General features: G+C 55.4%; 1 protein-coding gene across 1 annotated transcript in view; it reads right to left on the bottom strand.

The window, feature by feature from the left end:
• Positions 1-10,732: 10,732 nt before the first annotated feature.
• KSR2 (kinase suppressor of ras 2) overlaps positions 10,733-19,277 on the bottom strand; it is a gene marked incomplete at both ends in the record, with an annotated part of 85,858 nt that continues 77,313 nt past the window's right edge. Inside the window, 4 exon segments of the mRNA XM_082491527.1 lie at positions 10,733-10,870; positions 11,496-11,625; positions 14,202-14,333; positions 19,105-19,238. Coding sequence (XP_082347653.1) covers positions 10,733-10,870; positions 11,496-11,625; positions 14,202-14,333; positions 19,105-19,238 — 534 coding nt within the window.

Below are 19,277 nucleotides of genomic sequence, written 5' to 3'. Positions count from 1 at the left end.
GACTCACGGCGACGCCTGGCACCCCGACGTCCCCAGATGCCACCCGGGTGAGCGCAGCCCTCCAGCTGCCCACATCCAAACCCTGAGCAGCAGATTGATTTTCCAAGGGGACCTTCAGCCCACCCATCTCCATACCTCAGGGACCTCACAGCGCACCCAACGGCAAAGCGGTGCCCTGACACCCCACAACCACCCCCCCCACCCCCACGTCCAGGTCCAGAGTTGCTGTACAGACACAGAAAACCACCCGGTCCCAACAAAACATGGAATAAATAAATAGCTGCGAGGCACGGGGAAAGCCTTCAGCCTTTTTTTTTTTTTTTTTTTTTTTTCTACCTGGTGCTGCCAAGGGCACGTCTCTTCAACCCTCGGAGGAAGCTGCAGGTGCGAAGTTTAGGGCAAAAAAGGTGGGAATTAGGAATCGCGGCTCCTTCCCAGGGCTGGCAGGAGGAAAGGGTGCTGTACCGGGAGCCAAGCGGGAGCTCACGTAATGTCTCCGGGCGCAGGGCAAGGCTGCCAAGGGTCAGGTTTCTGTCCCAGAGGGTAACGTAAAAATAGAGGTGAGGAAAGGGAATCTGCTGAGCAATGGGACAGCAGGACCGTGGGGACCTCAGCCAGGGGCCAGGGCAGCCCCTTCCCCACGCAGTTGGGCAGGGGAGGGTGGGAACTCCGGGGTGAAACATGAGGGGGACGCCAGGCAGCTCCCTTATACGCCTCGACTGGCGTTAATCCCGCTAAGAAGCCGGGTCTTTCTGCAAAGCAGGATCAGCTCTGCTCCGGCTCAGAGCCACAATCCTGTTAAAGGGTGGGTGGCCATGACAGAAGCGGCCAATTAGTCCGGGCATCGTCAGCCGCCTGCCTGGGGCTCCCCACCGGCCCCCCGTGATGTTCTCCAGGACATCCGTGGTGGAGCAGGCTTGGGCTGGTCCCAGCGTGTTCTGCTGCTGGGGCAGGACAGCCCTTGATGGGCTAATCAAGCCCTAACGAAGGGCTGGAGCTGGATAACCCCCAACCCACACGTACATCACCTGGGCAGGACACACCCCCCTCCCCAGTCCCTGCTGGGGCGGCTGTGGTGCTCAGCACCCCCCTGCCCTCCCCAGTAGGGACCAGCCCTCTGCTCCAGCAGCGAGGGCTCGTCGAGGTTCCTGAGAAAGCCCGGGCGAGCCTGGGGAGGAAACATAAAGTGCAGTGGCCAAACAATACCCCATTGTCGGGCACTGCCACAACCCCCCCCTCCTCGTGCCAGGGCAGTGTCCCGGCGAGCACCGGCATCCCCAGGGTAGTCCAGGCCAGTGATGCAGGACCCTCACTAGCCCCATCCTGCGCTCCCACAGCCTCCGGACCCACGTCCAGGCTGCAGCAGGAGCATTGCGTTAACCCGCGGCGGTTTTCCTGCTCTGCAAACCCCGTGCAGCCCATATTCCCCCATTCCCCCGGGGACCCCTCTTCCCGGCGCTGGACTGGGACGGGTGAGAGCGCTGGCGGGGGGCCAGTGCCGGTTCTCACCCTCCGGGCCCAGGGCTCAGCTCCCCCACCAGCCTTTTTCTCTCCCATTTCTGCCGGTACAGGGTGGAGAGGGGAAGCCAAACCAGATGCGACGCCCGGAGCCGTCCCTGCGGTGACAGCGCGGTCCCCACGGCGAGCAGAGGCTCACAGCCGGCAGCCGGATCTAACGGCCAGGTGCAGCATCCCAGCGCTGTTTGGGTTTTTTTTAAGTTCAGGTCAATAAAAAGCTTCAGCATAGGCTTTATTTTGGGTGCAGTCGAGGAAGACACGTGTATAAAACCCCGTGGGTCTGGAGAGAGGGTGGGTCACCCAAGCAGCACCGTGGATGTGTGGGGACACCTCTGAAGTCACCCTCCCAGTGAAAAGGTGGACGTTTTCTGCTCTCCTCCTTCTCCATCAACATAGCTGACCCCAAAAGAGTTACTAACCCAAAGAAACCAGCCCCGTTTGGTGACCGTACCCTCTCACACCAACCAGGCTGGCTGCACCCCGGCTGTGCCGATGCCACCGGCACCCGCTACCTGGCCCCGGGTGGTGGGGGCAACGCCCACCCTGAGCCGGGAGCAGCGGCGGGAGGGCTGGAGCCGGTATCCTGGGAGTTTAGCTCCTCTTTCGCTCCCTGTGTTTATTCTTCGCCTGTGAAATATTAATGGCTCGTGATTCATCAACAGCAAGAAGGAGATTACGGACACGTGTACGTATTCATGCGGCTCTCCGATACACACACACACGCGAGCGCTTGTATATATATATATGCAGATACGTATTCAGAGGAGCCTCTAATCCACCAGCGCCATTGTGAAGGCTGTTTGGGGGATATATTGCACATTTATCCCCGTCCTGGTGTTGGCATCTCATTAGCCACGAGTCAGGTGCCAGCTCAGCATCCCTGCGCTGGGCTCAGCGGGGGCTCGGCGCTGCCGCCGGCATTTCAATTAGCGGCTCTGTCCCTGGAGCGCCGCAGTCACCCAGGGCCCTGACTGCCCAGTTACACACCGGTGCCAACCAGTTACGCTCCAGACTGGTGGGATTTACACCAGGGGAACCAACAGCAGGGTTTAACCCCCTGTTTATTGCATGTATGCAAGAGACGGTGACACCGCGATGCAGCCAGCATCCCGTTTAACCCACAAGGGAGCCGGGAGGGTGACAAAGTCCCCGACATAACGAGGGCATCAAGTGATGGCTCTTTACCCCCAAATCCCCTCTTTCTCTCTCCTCTGGGACATCCATCCCTGATCACAGCATCCCCCTTCCACCCGGCCTCTCCTTCCCCATCCTTCCTGGGAAAATCCCCCCGGCCGGCCCCGCTGCCTCTCCCCACCTGGGATGTGCCCGATCTAATTGGTTACGGGCTTCTGCAGGCTTTGAAAGATGAAAAGCCCTCGACAGGGAAAGTGTTGAGTGTTCATGGTTTATTAATGGGGAGCCATCATTATTTTACCTTTCAAGCGCTCAGGCAATAGCGAGGAGGGGAGGGGGGGGGGGAAGGGGGAGCAACACAACCCCTCCGTGATCTTCTTCTCCATCTCCCACCGTCGGGTACCGCCTGCGTCAGCCCCACAAGCGAACGCCGCCGCTGCTTTCCGACGGGCTGTTTTGCAGATTGATGGTGGCTCCCCCCAGTAAAACAGCGTGAGAGAAGCAAACAAACAAAGCAGCAGATGCGAAGAGCCTCCAGCGCTTCATCACCGGGCTCAGGCGTCCCCGCGGGGGTCCGGCTGGGGAGGAGCATCCCTCCGGCACACACCTCACCCCAATCCCGGCCCCTCCACTGAGGAGAGATTTATCTGCCGCCTACCCCATCATTTTCCCAACTCCCATGTTTTCCACCGCCGTGGCTCCCCGCGGCTCCCATCCAAATGTTCTCCGTGAATTATCGTCCCCCAAAGGGCTGGGGCTGAGAGCCGACACGGTGCGAGAGAGGAAAAAGGGAGGTTTGGCAGCGCTGTGTTCCCCCCCCCCCCCGCCCCGAGCATCGCTGGGCCAGAGCTTGGTTCCTCCTGATGGAGGAAAGTGGTCCAGACCCCACCACGGACAAATACTCCCAACCCCATCACCGGGATGCGACGCCGCTGCGGCGCAAGGAGAGGGCAGGGAGCGGGTGACGGCGCAGGGACGCAGAGCAGCACAGGGGTGCAATGCTTTTCAAAAGGGTTTTGTGGTTTTTGGTTTGGTTTTGGTTTGTTTTTTTTTTTTTTATTGGCATAAATAATTCATACACTGTCACCTCACCAAACACTGCACGAGAAACCACGGGAACAAATGGCTATCCATTTCTGCAGGTCACAGAGATTCGCACTCAGTCAGACAGCTGAAATTATAAATACTTTCTTCAAGTGTAGAAAACGTTATAAATGTTACTGTACAAATTTACATCGGGGAGATCCATCGTGCCTTTCTCAGCGATTATTTTTTTTTTATTGTTGTTGTTGGTTTGTGGGTGATTTTTCTTTTTTTTTTTTCTTTTTTTTTTTTGCACCAGAATCAACTGCTCTTTTCCAGTGACGAGAGTTTTGCAACAACGACAACAAAATATATATATATATATTTATGTATATATTTATAAAAAGAAAAGGGAAAGAGGAAAAGGGAAACGAAAGTCAGCTCATTCTGCAACGGTCAGAACTAACACAGAGAAAACAAAGCAGGCCATCGAGTTCAGTTTGAAACTGTACAGGATTTAGAGCTCGTTATATATGTATATATCTATATACATACATATAGAGATATGTATATATATTTATATATACCTTATGTACAAGAAAATGTAACAGCGTACTTTACAGGGACCGGAAATTAAAGAAGGTTTTTGCAGCTGACCAAGCTTCCCGAAGAATCACTATTTGCAAAAAAAAAAAAAAAAAAAAAAGAAACCCAAATAAATTAAAATAAATAAATGGCGAAGAAAGGAGGAAGGAAAGCGAAGGTGCCCAGCAGAGCGCCGGCCACCGGCGGATTTGACCCAGGACTCCCCCATGGTGCTTGGGAGTTTGTAGACAGCATCTCATGGCACCACCAACGCAGACCCCTTCTCCTTATGACGGCCGAAGAGACCAAGCCAACACCAACTCTTCCATAGTATCTAACAAAGGTTGAGCAGCTCCTCCACTTCCAAGACATTCATTTCTGCCTTACCGTCTGCCTTAAACCTTAATCATCTCAGCTCTTGCCACGGCCAAGTACTGGATAAAAGTCATCAGGGCTGGAATCTGAACTCATCATCCCCACGAACCACCTAGTCACGGCTCAGCCAGGATTTGGGTAATTTGGGGGGGGGGAAGGTGGATAGAAGCAGCAGCAGGACCGGGGGACATAATTTAGCAGCCAAAGGAGGACATAGCACTTTGGGGCCATGCAGCACCACCACTTCCATCACTGGTAGTGGCTCCACTACCCGGCTCCAAACGCAGTGTTCCCCACGAGCACTGATACGCTGGAAAAAAACTCAGACAGAAGCAAGGTCAGGGACCGGGAAGCGTCAGGAACTCGGAGGGTGACCCAAAGGATGAAGCAGCTGAGAGCTGGAGGACCAGGCCAGGAGAGCATCACTGGGGCTGCTCTGCTGCCGGAGCCCGGGGATGTACCCTGGGGTTGGGGACGGTTCCCTACGTCTCGAGCCGCTGCTCAAAACATCACCGTGCTAAAAGCGGCTCCGCTCTCGCCCGGCGCATCTGGAAATAACCCGTCTCTCCTCTAGCTCACGCAGCTAAACTGAGCCACCGGATGGACCTTCTCACTCCTTCGGATCTCCTATTAGAGGGCATTGTGGAGAGCTTCTCCTACATTCTCTGCCTGCTGAAGGGCTGGATATTTTTAAACCGGGGAAAAAAAAAACCCGCACAAAGCCGGAGTCAAAAAACAAAGAAAAACAACAACAACAAAAAAATAGTAAGATTTGTTGGTTTGATTTTTTTTTTTTTAAATAATTAAGACTTTCAAAAATAAGAAGGCATGATGCAAATAACACGGCTGCATAAACAACCGTTGCTGCGCTGAATGGAAGGGAAGGAGCTGCTCTTCTGAGTTAATTTATGATAAATACAGAGCAGCTATTTTTCCATCGATACTATTGTGCGACAGCTCTGCTCGTGGCCCGGCTGAGACGTTACAGTGAGGGAAGGCGGGGGAGAAAGAGGAGAGAGATGAGGGAAGAGTTGGCAAGACTTGTTGGCTATGGGAGCGCTCAGCTCCTTTCGGATGCCCAAAATCCAGAGGAGAAACGCTTGGCCACGGCCGCTGCAGAGAGCCCTGTGCTCCTGATGAGGACCTGATGCCGTGGGGCAACCAAACCAACGTGCTCATAGGTTCACTTGTTTCCTTGAGCCTCAGCTGATAAAATAGAGCAGGCATCTGCCGAGGGCTGCTGGGACCCCACGGGGGAATATGTCAAGGTGAGACTTTGCAGGCAAGTAGAGGGCTTGGGGCACGGAGAGCAAACCCACAGTAAGTCTTTCAAGACGGACGTTGTACCTTCCACCATAAATCCGCACAACGTCTATCAGGCTACAGCACCCCCGGTGCTGAACATCACCCATGCTATTACCTCCTTCATCCTTCCAACACGTTCCACTTGCTACTGCTCACCTAGGAAGTTCACACCTACTTAGAAACTAAAATCACCGAGCGAGAAGGACACCACATTTCTACAACGATCGCTCTATCTGAACGTGGTTTGGGGAGCGGTGATTTCATGGGGAGACCTCCCTGCGCCCCCCCTGGCAGCCGAGACCTCCGGCGATGGGGGTGTGCTTCCTCCCACAGACCCCGGGACCACCGCGGGTGAAGGCATTGGTGAAAACTCAGAAAGACTCTGAGGATTAGTGCAACGTTTATGGCACACGTGCGCAGACGCGCAGAGGATGGAGACAGCAGGGAAGGGTTGGGACGGGGAGGACGGGTGGAAGAGGACATCGCTGCTGCGGCCCCGGCGTGGGATGAAGAAGATGGGGGGTGTGTGTTGCTGAGGGAAGAGGTGGGATGCAGAGGAGGCAGAGGGCGAACAGCCATGGAGCGTCCTTCTTCATCACCAGGATGAGGTGATGCTCAGCCACCTACGCTGAGCTCCACAGCATCACGCCCAGGGGACCACAAACTGCCCGTGCTGCAGGGGGCAATTAACACAAACGAGGGCTCCCCCTGCCCTCGCTGGCTCCTTCCACCTGGCCTCAGCGTCAAAGGCAGGTGATCCTGCCTCATCCCCACTTCATACAAAACACCCGAGATTGAGATGCGACGGCACGGCACACGTCCCAAACGCATCGGTGGGAGACTCATCCAGACCAACCCTCTGCCAGCACGCTCGGAGACCGGATTCACCCCCCCACCCCCCCGGCTCCTGCCCACCTCAGATTTTACACATATGCACCTGTGCAAATTTTAAGAAATAAAAGCACCTCCTCACACGCCCCCACGATTAAAGTAACATCTCCTCCTGGCTGCAATTAGGTTTCTAATCTTCATTTACTTATGCTAAAGAGGTTCAAACGCTGGCGAGGGGGAGTTAGAGGAGCAGCAAACAAACCAGGGCTGGTTAGTTCGCAGAGCCTCGTCATGTCTCCAAATTAAAGCTAACTCAGGCTACGATTGAATTATTCGGGATGGTTCCTGTCAAGCAATTACGCTCAACGAGGACCTGAAAACGCAATTTGCTATCATCTGCCGCTTGACAGCTCATCTAATGGGCTCAAGGGCCCGTCCGAGCTGATGGAGAGAGGGAAATACCAGCACGCGGCGTTCAGACGGCAACGCCGGCTCCGAGACGCTGCCCAAAGAGCATCTCTTCGGGGATGTCCGGGATTTGACCGATGGAAGATGAATACGCAGGGGAAAACGGTCCTGGGCACGGCTGCTTGTTCAGCCCAGGCATCCGTGGGGCCGGGAAGGGAGATGCTCTGTACAACCAGAGCCTGTCTGCGCGCCTGGGGAAGGCAAGGGGAGAAGGGGAAGGACCCCAACCCCAGCGCTCTGCCCAGCCCCAGAGCATCCCCGAGCCCGCGACTTTCGGCAGCGCCTTCGGGAGCGAGGGGTGAAGCCGAGAACAAAGCAGCGCTGGGGAGGGCGAGAGGGAAAAGCTCGCTGATTAGATACGCGCCGGGGAGACCGGCTAAATTAACAGGAATGCGGAGATGCGCCCTGCCGAGAGGGAGACTCGGGCGGTGGGGCGGGGGGTGGGGAGGGAAATGTAAGTGGGCACTGCCGGGAGGTAGAGAAGCCACTTGTGAAAGGTCACCGCTGCCCGTGAAAGGGCTGGAGAGGACTCCTCCAGCTCCGGCTCTGCAGATGCATTTCCCCGCGGTGGGGGGGGGGATACGGGACGACAGCTAATAGCAGCAGCGCTCCCTGGCCCCAACAGGCTCCAGCGCTAAACTCATGAATCAGCAACGTTTCCCCCCACCGCCACCCCTTTTCTTTTTTTTTTTTCCCCCGTTAAAAATAAATAAATAAATAAATAAATAAATGAAATTAAATAAACCCACCGAGAACCAAGAAGCAACCCCTCCCCAAGCGAGCATCGTGAGCACTGACCATGCTGATGGGCATCAGAAGAGCCCCGGGGTTAAATCGAAGCTGTCTGCCCCGTGGGTTGCCCCTGCTCGGAGGGGAACCGGCCCAAGACCTGACCCCATGTGCATGGAGTCTCCCCATCCCATCGCTGCTGGGCGTCCCTGGGGCTCGGCCACCGGCTTGATTCCTCCAGCCCTTGCAGAGAGTCTTCACGGGGTGAAATGCTGCAGGGGAAGAGGCTCATTCCCGTCCCGCTGTCGGCCCACGGCGCCCGCTGCTCCTCCGTAGCTCCGGGTTGGGAAGCGGAGAGGAAGAGGAGAACCGCAGGGGGGAGGAAGGCACCGTCCCTTAGCTCTTCCCGTCACAGCCTGGAAGGGACACAAGGCGGCAAGACAAGAGTCAGCACCGGGCACTTCGTCCCCCCTGGCGCCGTGGGTGTTTGCAGGGCGGCTCAGTGCAAAAAGCCTCTCCCCAAATGGGTTTGCCACGGAGATGCCCCCGAAAGCGGCAGCACGGTGGGAAGCCGTGCACTTCTGCACCTCCCCGCCAGCCCGGTTTGGGTTTTCCTGCTGCAGGCAGCTCCCAGGGTCACAGAATCACAGAATCTCCTAGATTGGAAATGACCCGTAAGATCATCTAGTCCAATCGTTAACCTAACACTGACAAACCCACCCTAAACCATGTCCCTGAGCGCTATATCTACACGACCCTTAAATACTTCCAGGGACGGGGACTCCACCACTGCCCTGGGTAATGCGTTCCAATGCCTGATGACCCTTTCAGTAAAGAAATTCTTCCTAATTTCCAATCTAAACTTCCCCTGGCCCAACTTGAAGCCATTTCCTCTTGTTCTATCACCTGTGACTTGACAGAACAGGTCAACCCCCACCTCTCTACACCCTCCTTTGACATAGTTGTTGAGAGTGATAAGGTCTCCCCTCAGCCTCCTTTTCTCCAGACTGAATCACCCCAGTTCTCTCAGCCGCTCCTCCTAAGACGTACTCCAGACCCCTCACCACTCCATTGCCCTAATGAAAGGGTCGGTACCATCTAGAGTGGAAAAGGGCTTGTTGGGTACCACACACCTCGTCCCATCCACGTACACACAAGCTCTCCCAGCAGCAGGACCTCCATGGGGCTTTTGTCCCCCATCTCCTTCGTGCAGGGATGGCAGAGCCCCTGGGTACCACAACCGGCTCATCCCTGAGCACAGTCGGGGCTCCTGGGCAAGTAAGGGCTCCACCAAGAAGCCGGAACCAAACATGGGACAAGTGGCCGGAGCCGAGTCCCTAAGGAAGGAGGCAGCTTGGATGGAAAGCAAGTGCTGAGTTGAAGCATCCTCCCTTCCCTCGCGCTTAGCAAAAGAGGGGGCCGGTAATTAAGGGGAAGCTGCCGGGCAGGCAGAGCTGGTGGCAGGCAGAGCGTGGCTCAGTGATTGCAAAAACCTTCCCCAACCCAACCGAGCAATTACACAGCCTGCTGCTTTGGGGTTCATCAACCTTCAGCTTTCCTTGCCCGGCTGCCTGAGCCACCCTGGTGCCTGCTCGGAGCATGGATTGGTAATTAACTTCCCTCCTGATTAATGGTTTACGTTCCGGGTGATTTGGGGGCCATCTGACCGCTGGCTCGATGCTGTTCCCGGGAGTCCCTCATCAGCCCTGAGCACGTGGGAGGTGGCACAGGGGACACTCCAGCAGCTTTCGCTGCACCCGTAACCTTGGGGCCACCCGCTCTTGCTGCGCAGATAAGGAAGCAGGAGGAGAAATCAGCATCTCTAACCCTCGGTGGGGTCCAAGAGGGATGCTTGATGCAGCCTGAAGTGCCCTCACTTCTCTCCCTTAGCTCACCTTTGCCTCCATCCCTCCCCATTTCCAGCCTCCGTGGTCTGGGGACGCACTCTGGGAGAAGAAAAAGTTGTGTCCCCCCCGAGAATGCGACCCCTGCATGAGTTAAGCTTTTTGGTCCTATTTGTAGCGATATGATGAATTCAAGGGAAGAAAATGAGTTTCTAAGTGATTCTTCTGCGGTTTGCCTGCTGTTTCCAACAGGCCAGATCCTGAAATCCTGACTGGGGACCCATTTACGCTGCGATTGCTGAAGCGGAGAGATGTGACTAAGCCAAAGCAATGAAACGGAGCGGGACTCAGCCACGAGCTGTCTGCGGGAGAAGAAGAGACCATGCTCTTCTCCCACCGCTGGAAGCTGCGAGGGCTGACGCAGGCTGCAGGTCTGGGGAAGAACCCCGGGCAGAACTTGCCTTCCCCACCAGTTAAATCTGGGCAACAGAAGAAAAAAAAACACCTTCCCAGGAGGGAAAGCTGCTCTGAGCGTGGTGCACAGCAGGCGCTGGAGCCCTGGCTGATGTCCCCAAAGGAGATGGCCCCAAGGTCCTGACACCAGCCTGCCCCGGGACCTACCCTGCTTCTTCCCCTCGCCTTTGGTGGAGCACATCACCATGCTCCTCCTGATCATCTCCGACTACTTTCATAGGCTTTTTCACCCCAACGAGGACAGCCAGAGCTGCAGTGACAGCTGGCATGGGCACAGGACACCCTTCCTACCCATCCATGCCCCTCTACACAGCATCAATATACCCCCAGCTTGTCCCCGTGCTCCCCCACCGCCAGCGCCAGCCGTTCAGCTGTGACAGTGGGGTCTTGAGGAGTGCAGGCAGAGGTGCCTGCCAGCATGGGGAAGGACAGGCAGGGGCAGGGACTTACTCTGCTGACTTCCAGAAGTGCCCGGGATGGGAAAGGCGACGGTTGCGCTTTGGCAGTTTCTCCAGCATGTCCATGAGCTTGGTGAAGGTGGGTCTTTCCTCTTGCTCGTAGGCCCAGCAGAAGAGGAGGATGTCCTGCAGCCACACAGGGTGAGCACGTGAGCAAACAGAGCCAGTCCATCTCCCACCACAACCCCCACACCCAACTTCCACCTTGGAAGGACCCTGTCTTCATCACTGCATCCTTGAGAAGGGTTGGGTTGGGGGTTGGGATGGAGGGGCTGTCTACGTCCTATGAGGATTCCATCTCCATCACCACATCCTGATGAAGGCCTGAGGTGGAGGGGATATGTCCATCCTATGAGGACCCCATCTCCATCACCACGTCCCGATGAAGGACTGGGGTGGAGGAGATGTGTCCATCCCACAAGGACCCCATGTCCATTCACCATATCCTTGAGAAGGACTGGGGTGGAGATGTGTCCATCCCACAAGGACCCTGAGTCCATCACCACATGCTTGTGAAAGACTTGGGTGGAGGGGACATGCAAACTGAGCTGATACTTGTGTCATAGCAACAAGGCCAAGCCTCATTGGCTGGGGAGGGAGGGAGGGAGGGAGCTCTTGCTTTTTTGGTGGCAGATCCTGGGCAGCACAGAGTGTTTTCCAGAGACCCTCCACCCAGGGTGTGCACCGGTGGGGCACGTTTCCCCCTCCATGCACACACACAGGGCTCCAGCGCCCGCCCTGCACCACCTACCGAGATCTCCTTGCCCATCCCAATCTGGCTGAGGTTGGGCTTCATCCCTCTTCCCACCTGCCAGATTATTGCCTCCGCTGGCTGGGTCTTGAAGGGCCATTCCCGCGCATGCAGCTCGTACCAGATTGTGCTGTGGGGAGACAGTGGGGATTAGAGATGGGAGGAGCTGGGAGACATCCCACGGAGGGACATCTGGCCATTGCACACGCATCCACCATCTCTCCCTGCCCCCAAAATCATTGACATCCAGGAGATGCCTCATTCCAGATAGGTCACCTGAGGTCCTCAGCGCTCATTACAGAGATATCACCTCTCCCATTTTCCAGATGGGGAAACTGAGGCTGTCAGCTTGACCAAGAGCATGCCGCCAGCCTGCCGCAGCCCCCAGTTTACACCGGGGAAGAACCTGGCCTGTGGGGCAGGAGGATGGAGGTTGGTGGGGAGCACGGGCAGAGGTGTGGGCAGCGGCACGGGCAGAGCCGCTAGCCAGCCTGTTACATCAAGTGGGAATCTCCCGCCGGGCTGGAATAGCTCTTCGCCCCGCTGCCCGTGGAGCAGCTTAATAGATGATGCGGGGGGTAAATACGCGGTCCAGCTGCCGGGCTGGTGTTTCTAACTCTGCCGTCTGCTCCAGCTGCGCAGGGCAGCGAGGACTAAGGAAGGACGAGCCCGAGCATTCGCTTTCAGCTCCGACTTTTCCCTTTTTCCTCTGTGAAAAGGCTCCAAGCCGCAAAAAGCTGTCCAAGGTATGGCACGAACCATCCCCGGCGCCCTCACTGGGTGATGGCACACGTGAGCCCACAGCCATCTGCTGCTGCACCGTTCTCATTGCTAAGCCAAGCCCTCCTTTCCGTGAGGACTCCCAAATCCAAGGGAATATCCCAAAACAAGGGCTTCTCCGGCTGAGCTGGCGGCCGCCCCCGCGATCCTCTGCCCCCGCTACCGCCTGGGAGTTTTGCATCCTTGTTTTCCGGCACCCGGAGGCTGGAAGAGCCCCGACTCCCACCGCGCTGGCCACGATTTCCAAGGCAAATTCCCTGGAGCTGCTTTTCCCTTCAAGGGCTAAACCAGCAAGAAACGGGGTTAAAATGGCATTGGGGTGGAAAAAAATCTGGTGGAGGGGGTCAGATAAATGAAGGATCACTCTCGGACAGGGGGCTTCCTGATTTTGGAAATCAGCTCTCCTGATTTGGGAAAAATACGCACACTTTGGCTATAAATCTCCAAAAATTTGAATAATGTGAGACGCCTGCTGGTGCTGCGGATGCGGAGGAATTGGGGGGTCCCGGTGGCACAGGAGAAAGATGCTCAGGGAGGAGCGGGGATATTGAAGGTGCCCGAATGCATCCAATGCAGTTAAATTCAAGTTTTTAATTGGGAGTTTGGGGCTTAGTTTTTCACCCTCCCGCTTTCAGATGCATCCAAATTATTTGGGCTGCGTTTCCTGGGGTACGGATGGTGCTACGGAGAGCGGGCTGCTGCCTTTGCGAGAGAAGACCACGCATCTAATATTAATTACTGCTGTTATCTCTCAGGCTTCGGCGAGCGAACACCGCCAGCCTCAGCCCAATGCTCCGCACCGCCCTCACACACACTTTAATTTAACATTTCTGCCGTCTTCTGGAGCCTCTAAAAGATCTTTTCCTTTTGCTGTCACTGATCCTCAAATCCCTACAGGGAAGCGGCGATGGCAATAACCCTCCGGATCATCCATGAGCCTCCTGGGCTCAGCGGAGGGCAGCAGAAACAAGAAAGAGGAAAAACGTTGGAAAATCTTTTAAGACAACTCATGCTTTGCATAAGGGCAGAGCTCACACTCCAAAAAATAAAGGAAAAACTTAGTCTAAGTAACCGATTCTTGCTTAGTTCAATACAATCCCTTAATTACTTCTTTTTTGTTGTTCTAAAGTTATACCTCGGGGAAGAGAAAAAAAAAAAGCCAGACTCTTTCAGCTGTAATTACTGTGGTTTTGATGGAAATATCGCCTCCGATAACAACCCCACGCACGCTAATCCCTGCAGCCTTTAAGGTATCCACGAGAAAATTAATCCGCTGGGTAAAACCCCCAAGCCCTACATCCGCCTTGAGAAAGGTTTTATCGAGGCGTGATTGGGCTCCTGCCGTAAGGGAGGCTTGCTCGCAGATAAACGGCAGAAGCAACGAGGCGGTTTGCTGAAGGAGACTCATCAATTCTCCTCTTCTGGGCTTTTTTGGCATCTCCTTCCCCCTGGCAGCCCCGGCTCGCAGTGCAGCCACCACTGCCAGCCCCTCTGCAGCCGGCTGGTGGGGAGAATTGGGGGGTCCAGGGGCTCCCAGACCTGTGTCCCCAAACCCTCTGCATCCCCAGCTGATATCCAGAGCATCTTCTTGTTGGTACCCACCCCAGGAGGATGCAGGGGAGAGGTTACGCCACACTGGCAACCCCAGGATGCTCCAGATCCCATTGCCCAGATCCACCCTGGTCCATAACTGACATAGGTGGATTTGGGGCTTTAGGGGGGGGGGGTTAACTCAAAATTTCTCAAAGCAGGAAGGTGCTCTGAGCCCATCAATGGGGATTCCCACAGGCAGCATCCCCTCGGCGTTGTGGCAAGCAAAACCCATCCCCGACCCCTCCCAGCTGCTCAGGGCAGCTCACACCTGACACAACGATGTCAGTTCTCTGCAGACACACCCCCCCACACACACCCCTCCGCAGGACTCACCCCAGTGCAAAGACATCCGAGTGCTTGGAGAAGGGCAGCTTGTCCTCCTCGGTGTCCGGCGAGAGCTGGCGGATGATCTCGGGGGCGAGGTGGCACAACCAGCCGTTCTGGATTCGCAGCTTGTTCTCCCGCCTGCCGAAACATGGAGCCGAAGCCGTGGGATACCACGGAGGGCCACGGGGGGGACGGGGGACAGGACATCACCATGCCACCAGCGAGCAGCCCCCCAGCCTTCCCACCCTCTCCCTGGGCCCTTTAAACTTGGTTTTCCCAACAGCATCCTTGCAAAGTCGGGTTTTAACCCTGCTCTGAGACACACCAGCACGGTGGCTTCGTGCCTGTCCCTGCCAGGCTGCAGGGCACAATTTGGGCACAGGATGGTGGTGAAGAGGAGCTTCGGGTCTGCCGGGCTGGTGATGGGGATGCAGGGGCTGCTGTGGCCCTCGCTCTGACCATTGCACCAAAATGCTTTAAAAGAATGGGGGGCAAAGCGTTACCTGGGGTAGATCCCACCAGCATTGACCCCTGAGCTGGCCCCGCTGTGGTTTGAGCAGGAGGACGGACTGGGGACCTCTAAGGGTCCCTCCCGACCAAACCCACCCTATAATAATGGCCTGGAAATCAGTGTTTTCAGCTGTTTGGCCCCAAACAGCCCTTCCAACCCACCTTTGTGTCCAAGCCTCCCATGCCGTTGCCCATGGGAACAGCCTGCCTTCATTATAATCACCTGCTGTGACATTGCTCTTAAATCCCAGGTTGTCAGCCAGGAACTTCACTCCATCTTTAATCCCCCTCACCAGCCCCTAAACTAACCTTGGCCATCTTTCCCTCTACCTCTTCAAGGTCCCCCTCCTCGGGGGCTCATTAGAGTCCTTTGACCAACAGCTGAGGCTGACGTTGGTTGTTTCTTCATCCTTTACATCCTCCAGCAGACCCCTAGGATGCACTGCTGGCATGGAAAGGGTCCCCGGGCAAGGAAATGGGCAGGGACCACCAGTGGTGGTAACAACATTAAACAGCTTGATCGTGTGTCCGAGCCCAAATTCGGCAGCATAGTTTTGCAGTAACAAAAACTGCCCCATGTCACGTTGGGCTAAAGAAGGAGGAGCCCACCATCTCGTATCAAGGGATTTCTCCCTGTTTGTGCTTGAATGTCCTCCTGAGGATGGGGATGTGCAAGGGTAAAGGGATGGCTGTGGGGTTGCTGGGACCAAAATGCCAGAGCCCATGTCCCAGGGGACACCATCCAGACATGGGCATCTCCACCCAACCCCCGAGGCAGGATGACAAGCTCCCACTGCAAATGATGACTCCTTGGCTGGCTTTTACCCCCATGGCTTGCGTGCACCCAACGCGCACAATCCCAAGATGACGCAGTCCGAATCCTCCCGGCTGCAAAGCCGTCCCGGTCCCCAGGCATCACCCCCAGGTCTGGCAGCCACCAGAGGAGGAACCCCCTCCCTAGGGAAGGATGCTGCCGGTGCAGGGAATCGCTGATTGAGCCTCCATACCCCCTCCGGGGTCTTGACTGCTCCTCTTCACTCCACTGCGTCAAAGCCACCGCCGCAATCAGTGGCTCAGGCGAGACACGGACCCTCCAGCCCCGGGAGCCACAGGCGAGAGCACTTTGGCACAGAGGGGGAGGCTTTCAGCTCCCCAGCCAGCTCCTGCGGCCATCCTCCAGCCCTGCGCGGCACTTAATTACAAGCTGACATTAAGCACCGGGGCAATTAGAAAAGATGCGGAGGAGCTCGCTCGTCCTTCCCTGTGTCTACGGTCTCCGTCCCCAGGCAGGCAGCGGGGAGCAGGACGCAGCGGGCGGCACTCGGATCGGCTCCACCGCCCTCAGCAGGACCAGGATTGCACCTGGAGCTTTTATTTTTGCTCCCCCAAGTTGCCCGGTGCTGTGATATCCCAGGAGCGGCGTTCAGGCTCGTCTCGGGATGCTCCGGGGACCAGATTTGGCTCTGCAGCTCCAGTGGGAGCCCAGCCTCTTCCCTCTGCAAAGCTCACGTGCGCCCAAACACGCAGCTACGGCTTTACGAGCGTCCAGCAATGAAGGCTGAGCTTTAATTCAACCCCAAACATGGTTTAATTACAGCAATTTGAGGTTTCACGACAAAAGGTTGCCCGACTTCATAACCGACCTGGCCACTTCCACGAGCAGAAAGCAGCACAATCAAAGAAGCATCTTCTAAACCCACCAAAGGACAAGCAAAAGCAAGAGCAGAAGAGCTCTTCAGACTACTCAAGACCCGCCTCGCGCTCCTCTTAATTACAGAGCAGCCCTACCAAGCCCAACAAGGTTTAAATAAAGGAAAAATAAACCTGATTTCACCAGGGTAAGACACCGGATGACGAAGTCTCTGCAGAAAGTATTTTAGTTGCGTTAGCCATTTCATTTTTTCAGCGGCGCAGGCGTGTCACGGCACGCAGGGACGCTGCAAACTCCTTGTGCTGGACGCCTTCATGAACTGACGGGGAGTCTGCTCGAGGAGGACTTTTAAGCCATACCTTTCTTTTTAACACAAGCAAAAACAGGCAGTTTGTAGTTCTCATTCACGTCTGAAGCAACATCACTGGCTTTAACTTGACCTGCGAAAATTTGCTCCCTTCTCCATACATGCTTGTCCATGCAAGCCTCCAAGGACCCAAAGCTGGGCTTTATGGTTCTTCATTGGAGAGAAACCAGAATCAACAAAAAAACCCACCCTGGAAAGGGAAACCAGACCTGCAGACACCCACTGCTTCAAAATTCACAGTGACCAATGAGCGCAGATCCCCACCTTCTCTCAGGTCTCCACCGGCAGAAGACATATGTGCCACCAGCAGTGCAGGGCAACCACACTGAAAGCTCCTTGGGGCAGAAATTTCCCCATTTTCTCCATTTTTTTCCATGAAAACACTGCTCATTTCTGTCCAGCCTTGCATTTCTGACCATCCTTCTCCTCCTGAGTAATCTCCTGGACTTTATCCCCAAGTAACACCAGAATCTTGAGCAGAGATGGCCGCACATTGGTCCCCCCGCATCGGATACCCCATCTCCCCAGCACCTCATCCCTCATTTTATCTCCAGAGCATCTCCGACCTTCATAGCAAAAGTCCCTGGCAAAATCTGGCCATTTTTACCCAAATCCTTTTCCCACCGCTGGAATGAGCTGCCACCTCATCCTGGCAGGACCTAAGTCCCCAAAACCCCTGCCCAGCTGCTAATCCGGAGCCAAACCCCACTTCTCGGCTGCGGGGAAAGCAGCAGCACTGCTGGATTTCTTGGGTTTCCTGAGCTTTTGGCTAAGTTTGTACAAAACCCAGATGATATTTATACAGGCAGAACGGAAAGGCTGGCTGCCCACCTCGCCGCGAGAAGCGTGGGATGGAGAGAAGCAGCCGTCGCCTTTTCCTCTAATCCTTCGACGTCGTCACACATGAGTTAGAAAAAAAATAGCGAGTTTCCAAGGTGCGTTTTATCTCCTGATCGTCTTCTCCATAAAGTGGTCATCGGCCATGACAACCTCTCCGGTGACAAACCCCATCACGTGGGGTGACGGAGACGGAAAGGACCAGAAGGCGGTTACGGCACTGCTGGAGGAAACCTGCCCGAGCTGCCGGCACTGATAACACCGTGCTTGGCCCGTGCTGCTTCTAACACAAAGGGTTTAGTGAAAAAGCTCTCTCCTGCTGGGAAAAGTTCAGCAACGCTCTTTTTGGTTTGGTTTTTTTTTTTTTTTTCAGTTTTAACAAAAACGAAAAATATAATCTTTGTTCTTTTTTTCCCCTTTTCTGTTTCCTTTTCCCCCCAGCTTTGCTTTTCTTCCTTTCCACGGCTGCTGAAACTCTTTGCCCTGCCGTGCCTACAGCTGCCTCCAAAAGCACTGGGAAAAAAACAACAACAACAACAAAAAAAAACAAACCCAAACCCATTTAATAAGGGATATTTACCAAACAGGCTTGGTTCCAAACCCAAAGAGACCAAAAAAATGTCACAATGCTGTAAACGTCCCAAGCTTGGCTCTCATTTTCTCTGTGTCTTTCTCCACGCCCTGGCTTGGTGCAGACGCCAGTGCCAGATGTCCGCAGCACCCAAAAGGTCACCGGAGCGGCCGGGGGACAGCGCTGCTCCACCCAGGCTGCCGCTCTGGCTGTACCACTCATCAGCTCAGAGGCAGGAGATGAAGCAGATGCTGGGGGGATTTATAATGGTGTTGGGGAAAGGCCAAAGAACAAGCCATCTTTGCTGGCCCTGGTGAAACAGAGCCCTAGGAGCATCTCCTGGATGGCTGCAGGGTGGTTTGGCCATGGAAATGATGCATCCCGTGGGAAAAGATGGGGACCAAGAGACCCTGCCAGGTCCTGCCTCTCTGAACCGAGCTGCCGAGGACTCGCGTAAGCATCACGCTCCTTCCTACCAACCTTTAAACACTAGGTTTAAAAAAAAAAAAAAGGGTGAAACAAAATCAAATCAAAACAAGCTGCGACTTCTGCGCCCAAGGAGCAGAGCAGTTTGTTTTCACCGCCCGGCGCCGAGCCCCGACCCACCTCGCTGTGGGAAACCCCAGCCCCGCTCTCGCCATCCCTCTGGGGCTTCGCACCGCAAAGCCAATGCCGGCGTCGAGCGTGGAGCTGCACTTCAAGGGAACGCCGCTCATGGGGTTTCTGCAGGAGCTACACATCTCGCTCTTTTCCCAAAGCAAACCTCCTCAAAAGCAAAAACCCGGGAGGTGAGATGGTGACATCCCCGGGGCAGCCCCAGCATGCTCAAAGGCACCTTTGTCTTCATGTCTACTGAGGCTGCAGACCCAGTCGCAGAGGAGGTTTTTGGATTTCTTTCCTTGTGTTCCCAGCTCAAAGAGGAGCTCTAGGGCATGGGGAGGAATCCCAATATTTCCACCATGCCATGTCCTACCTGCCCGCTTGGAGAACTCCCGAGATGCTGAAGAGGCCGAAATCCGTGATCACCACCTTCCCGTTGTCATAGAAAACATTTTTTGACTTGAGATCCTTGTGAAGGATGCCCTTGGCGTGCAGGTAGCCCATTCCCTAGGAGGCAAGAGAGAGAAAAACACCCCAATATTGCAA

This window comes from Vanellus vanellus (genome assembly GCF_965231255.1).
Source record: "Vanellus vanellus genome assembly, chromosome: 16".
In the NCBI taxonomy this organism is placed as follows: Eukaryota; Metazoa; Chordata; class Aves; order Charadriiformes; family Charadriidae; genus Vanellus; species Vanellus vanellus.
This window is presented reverse-complemented; position numbering and strand designations above follow the sequence as displayed.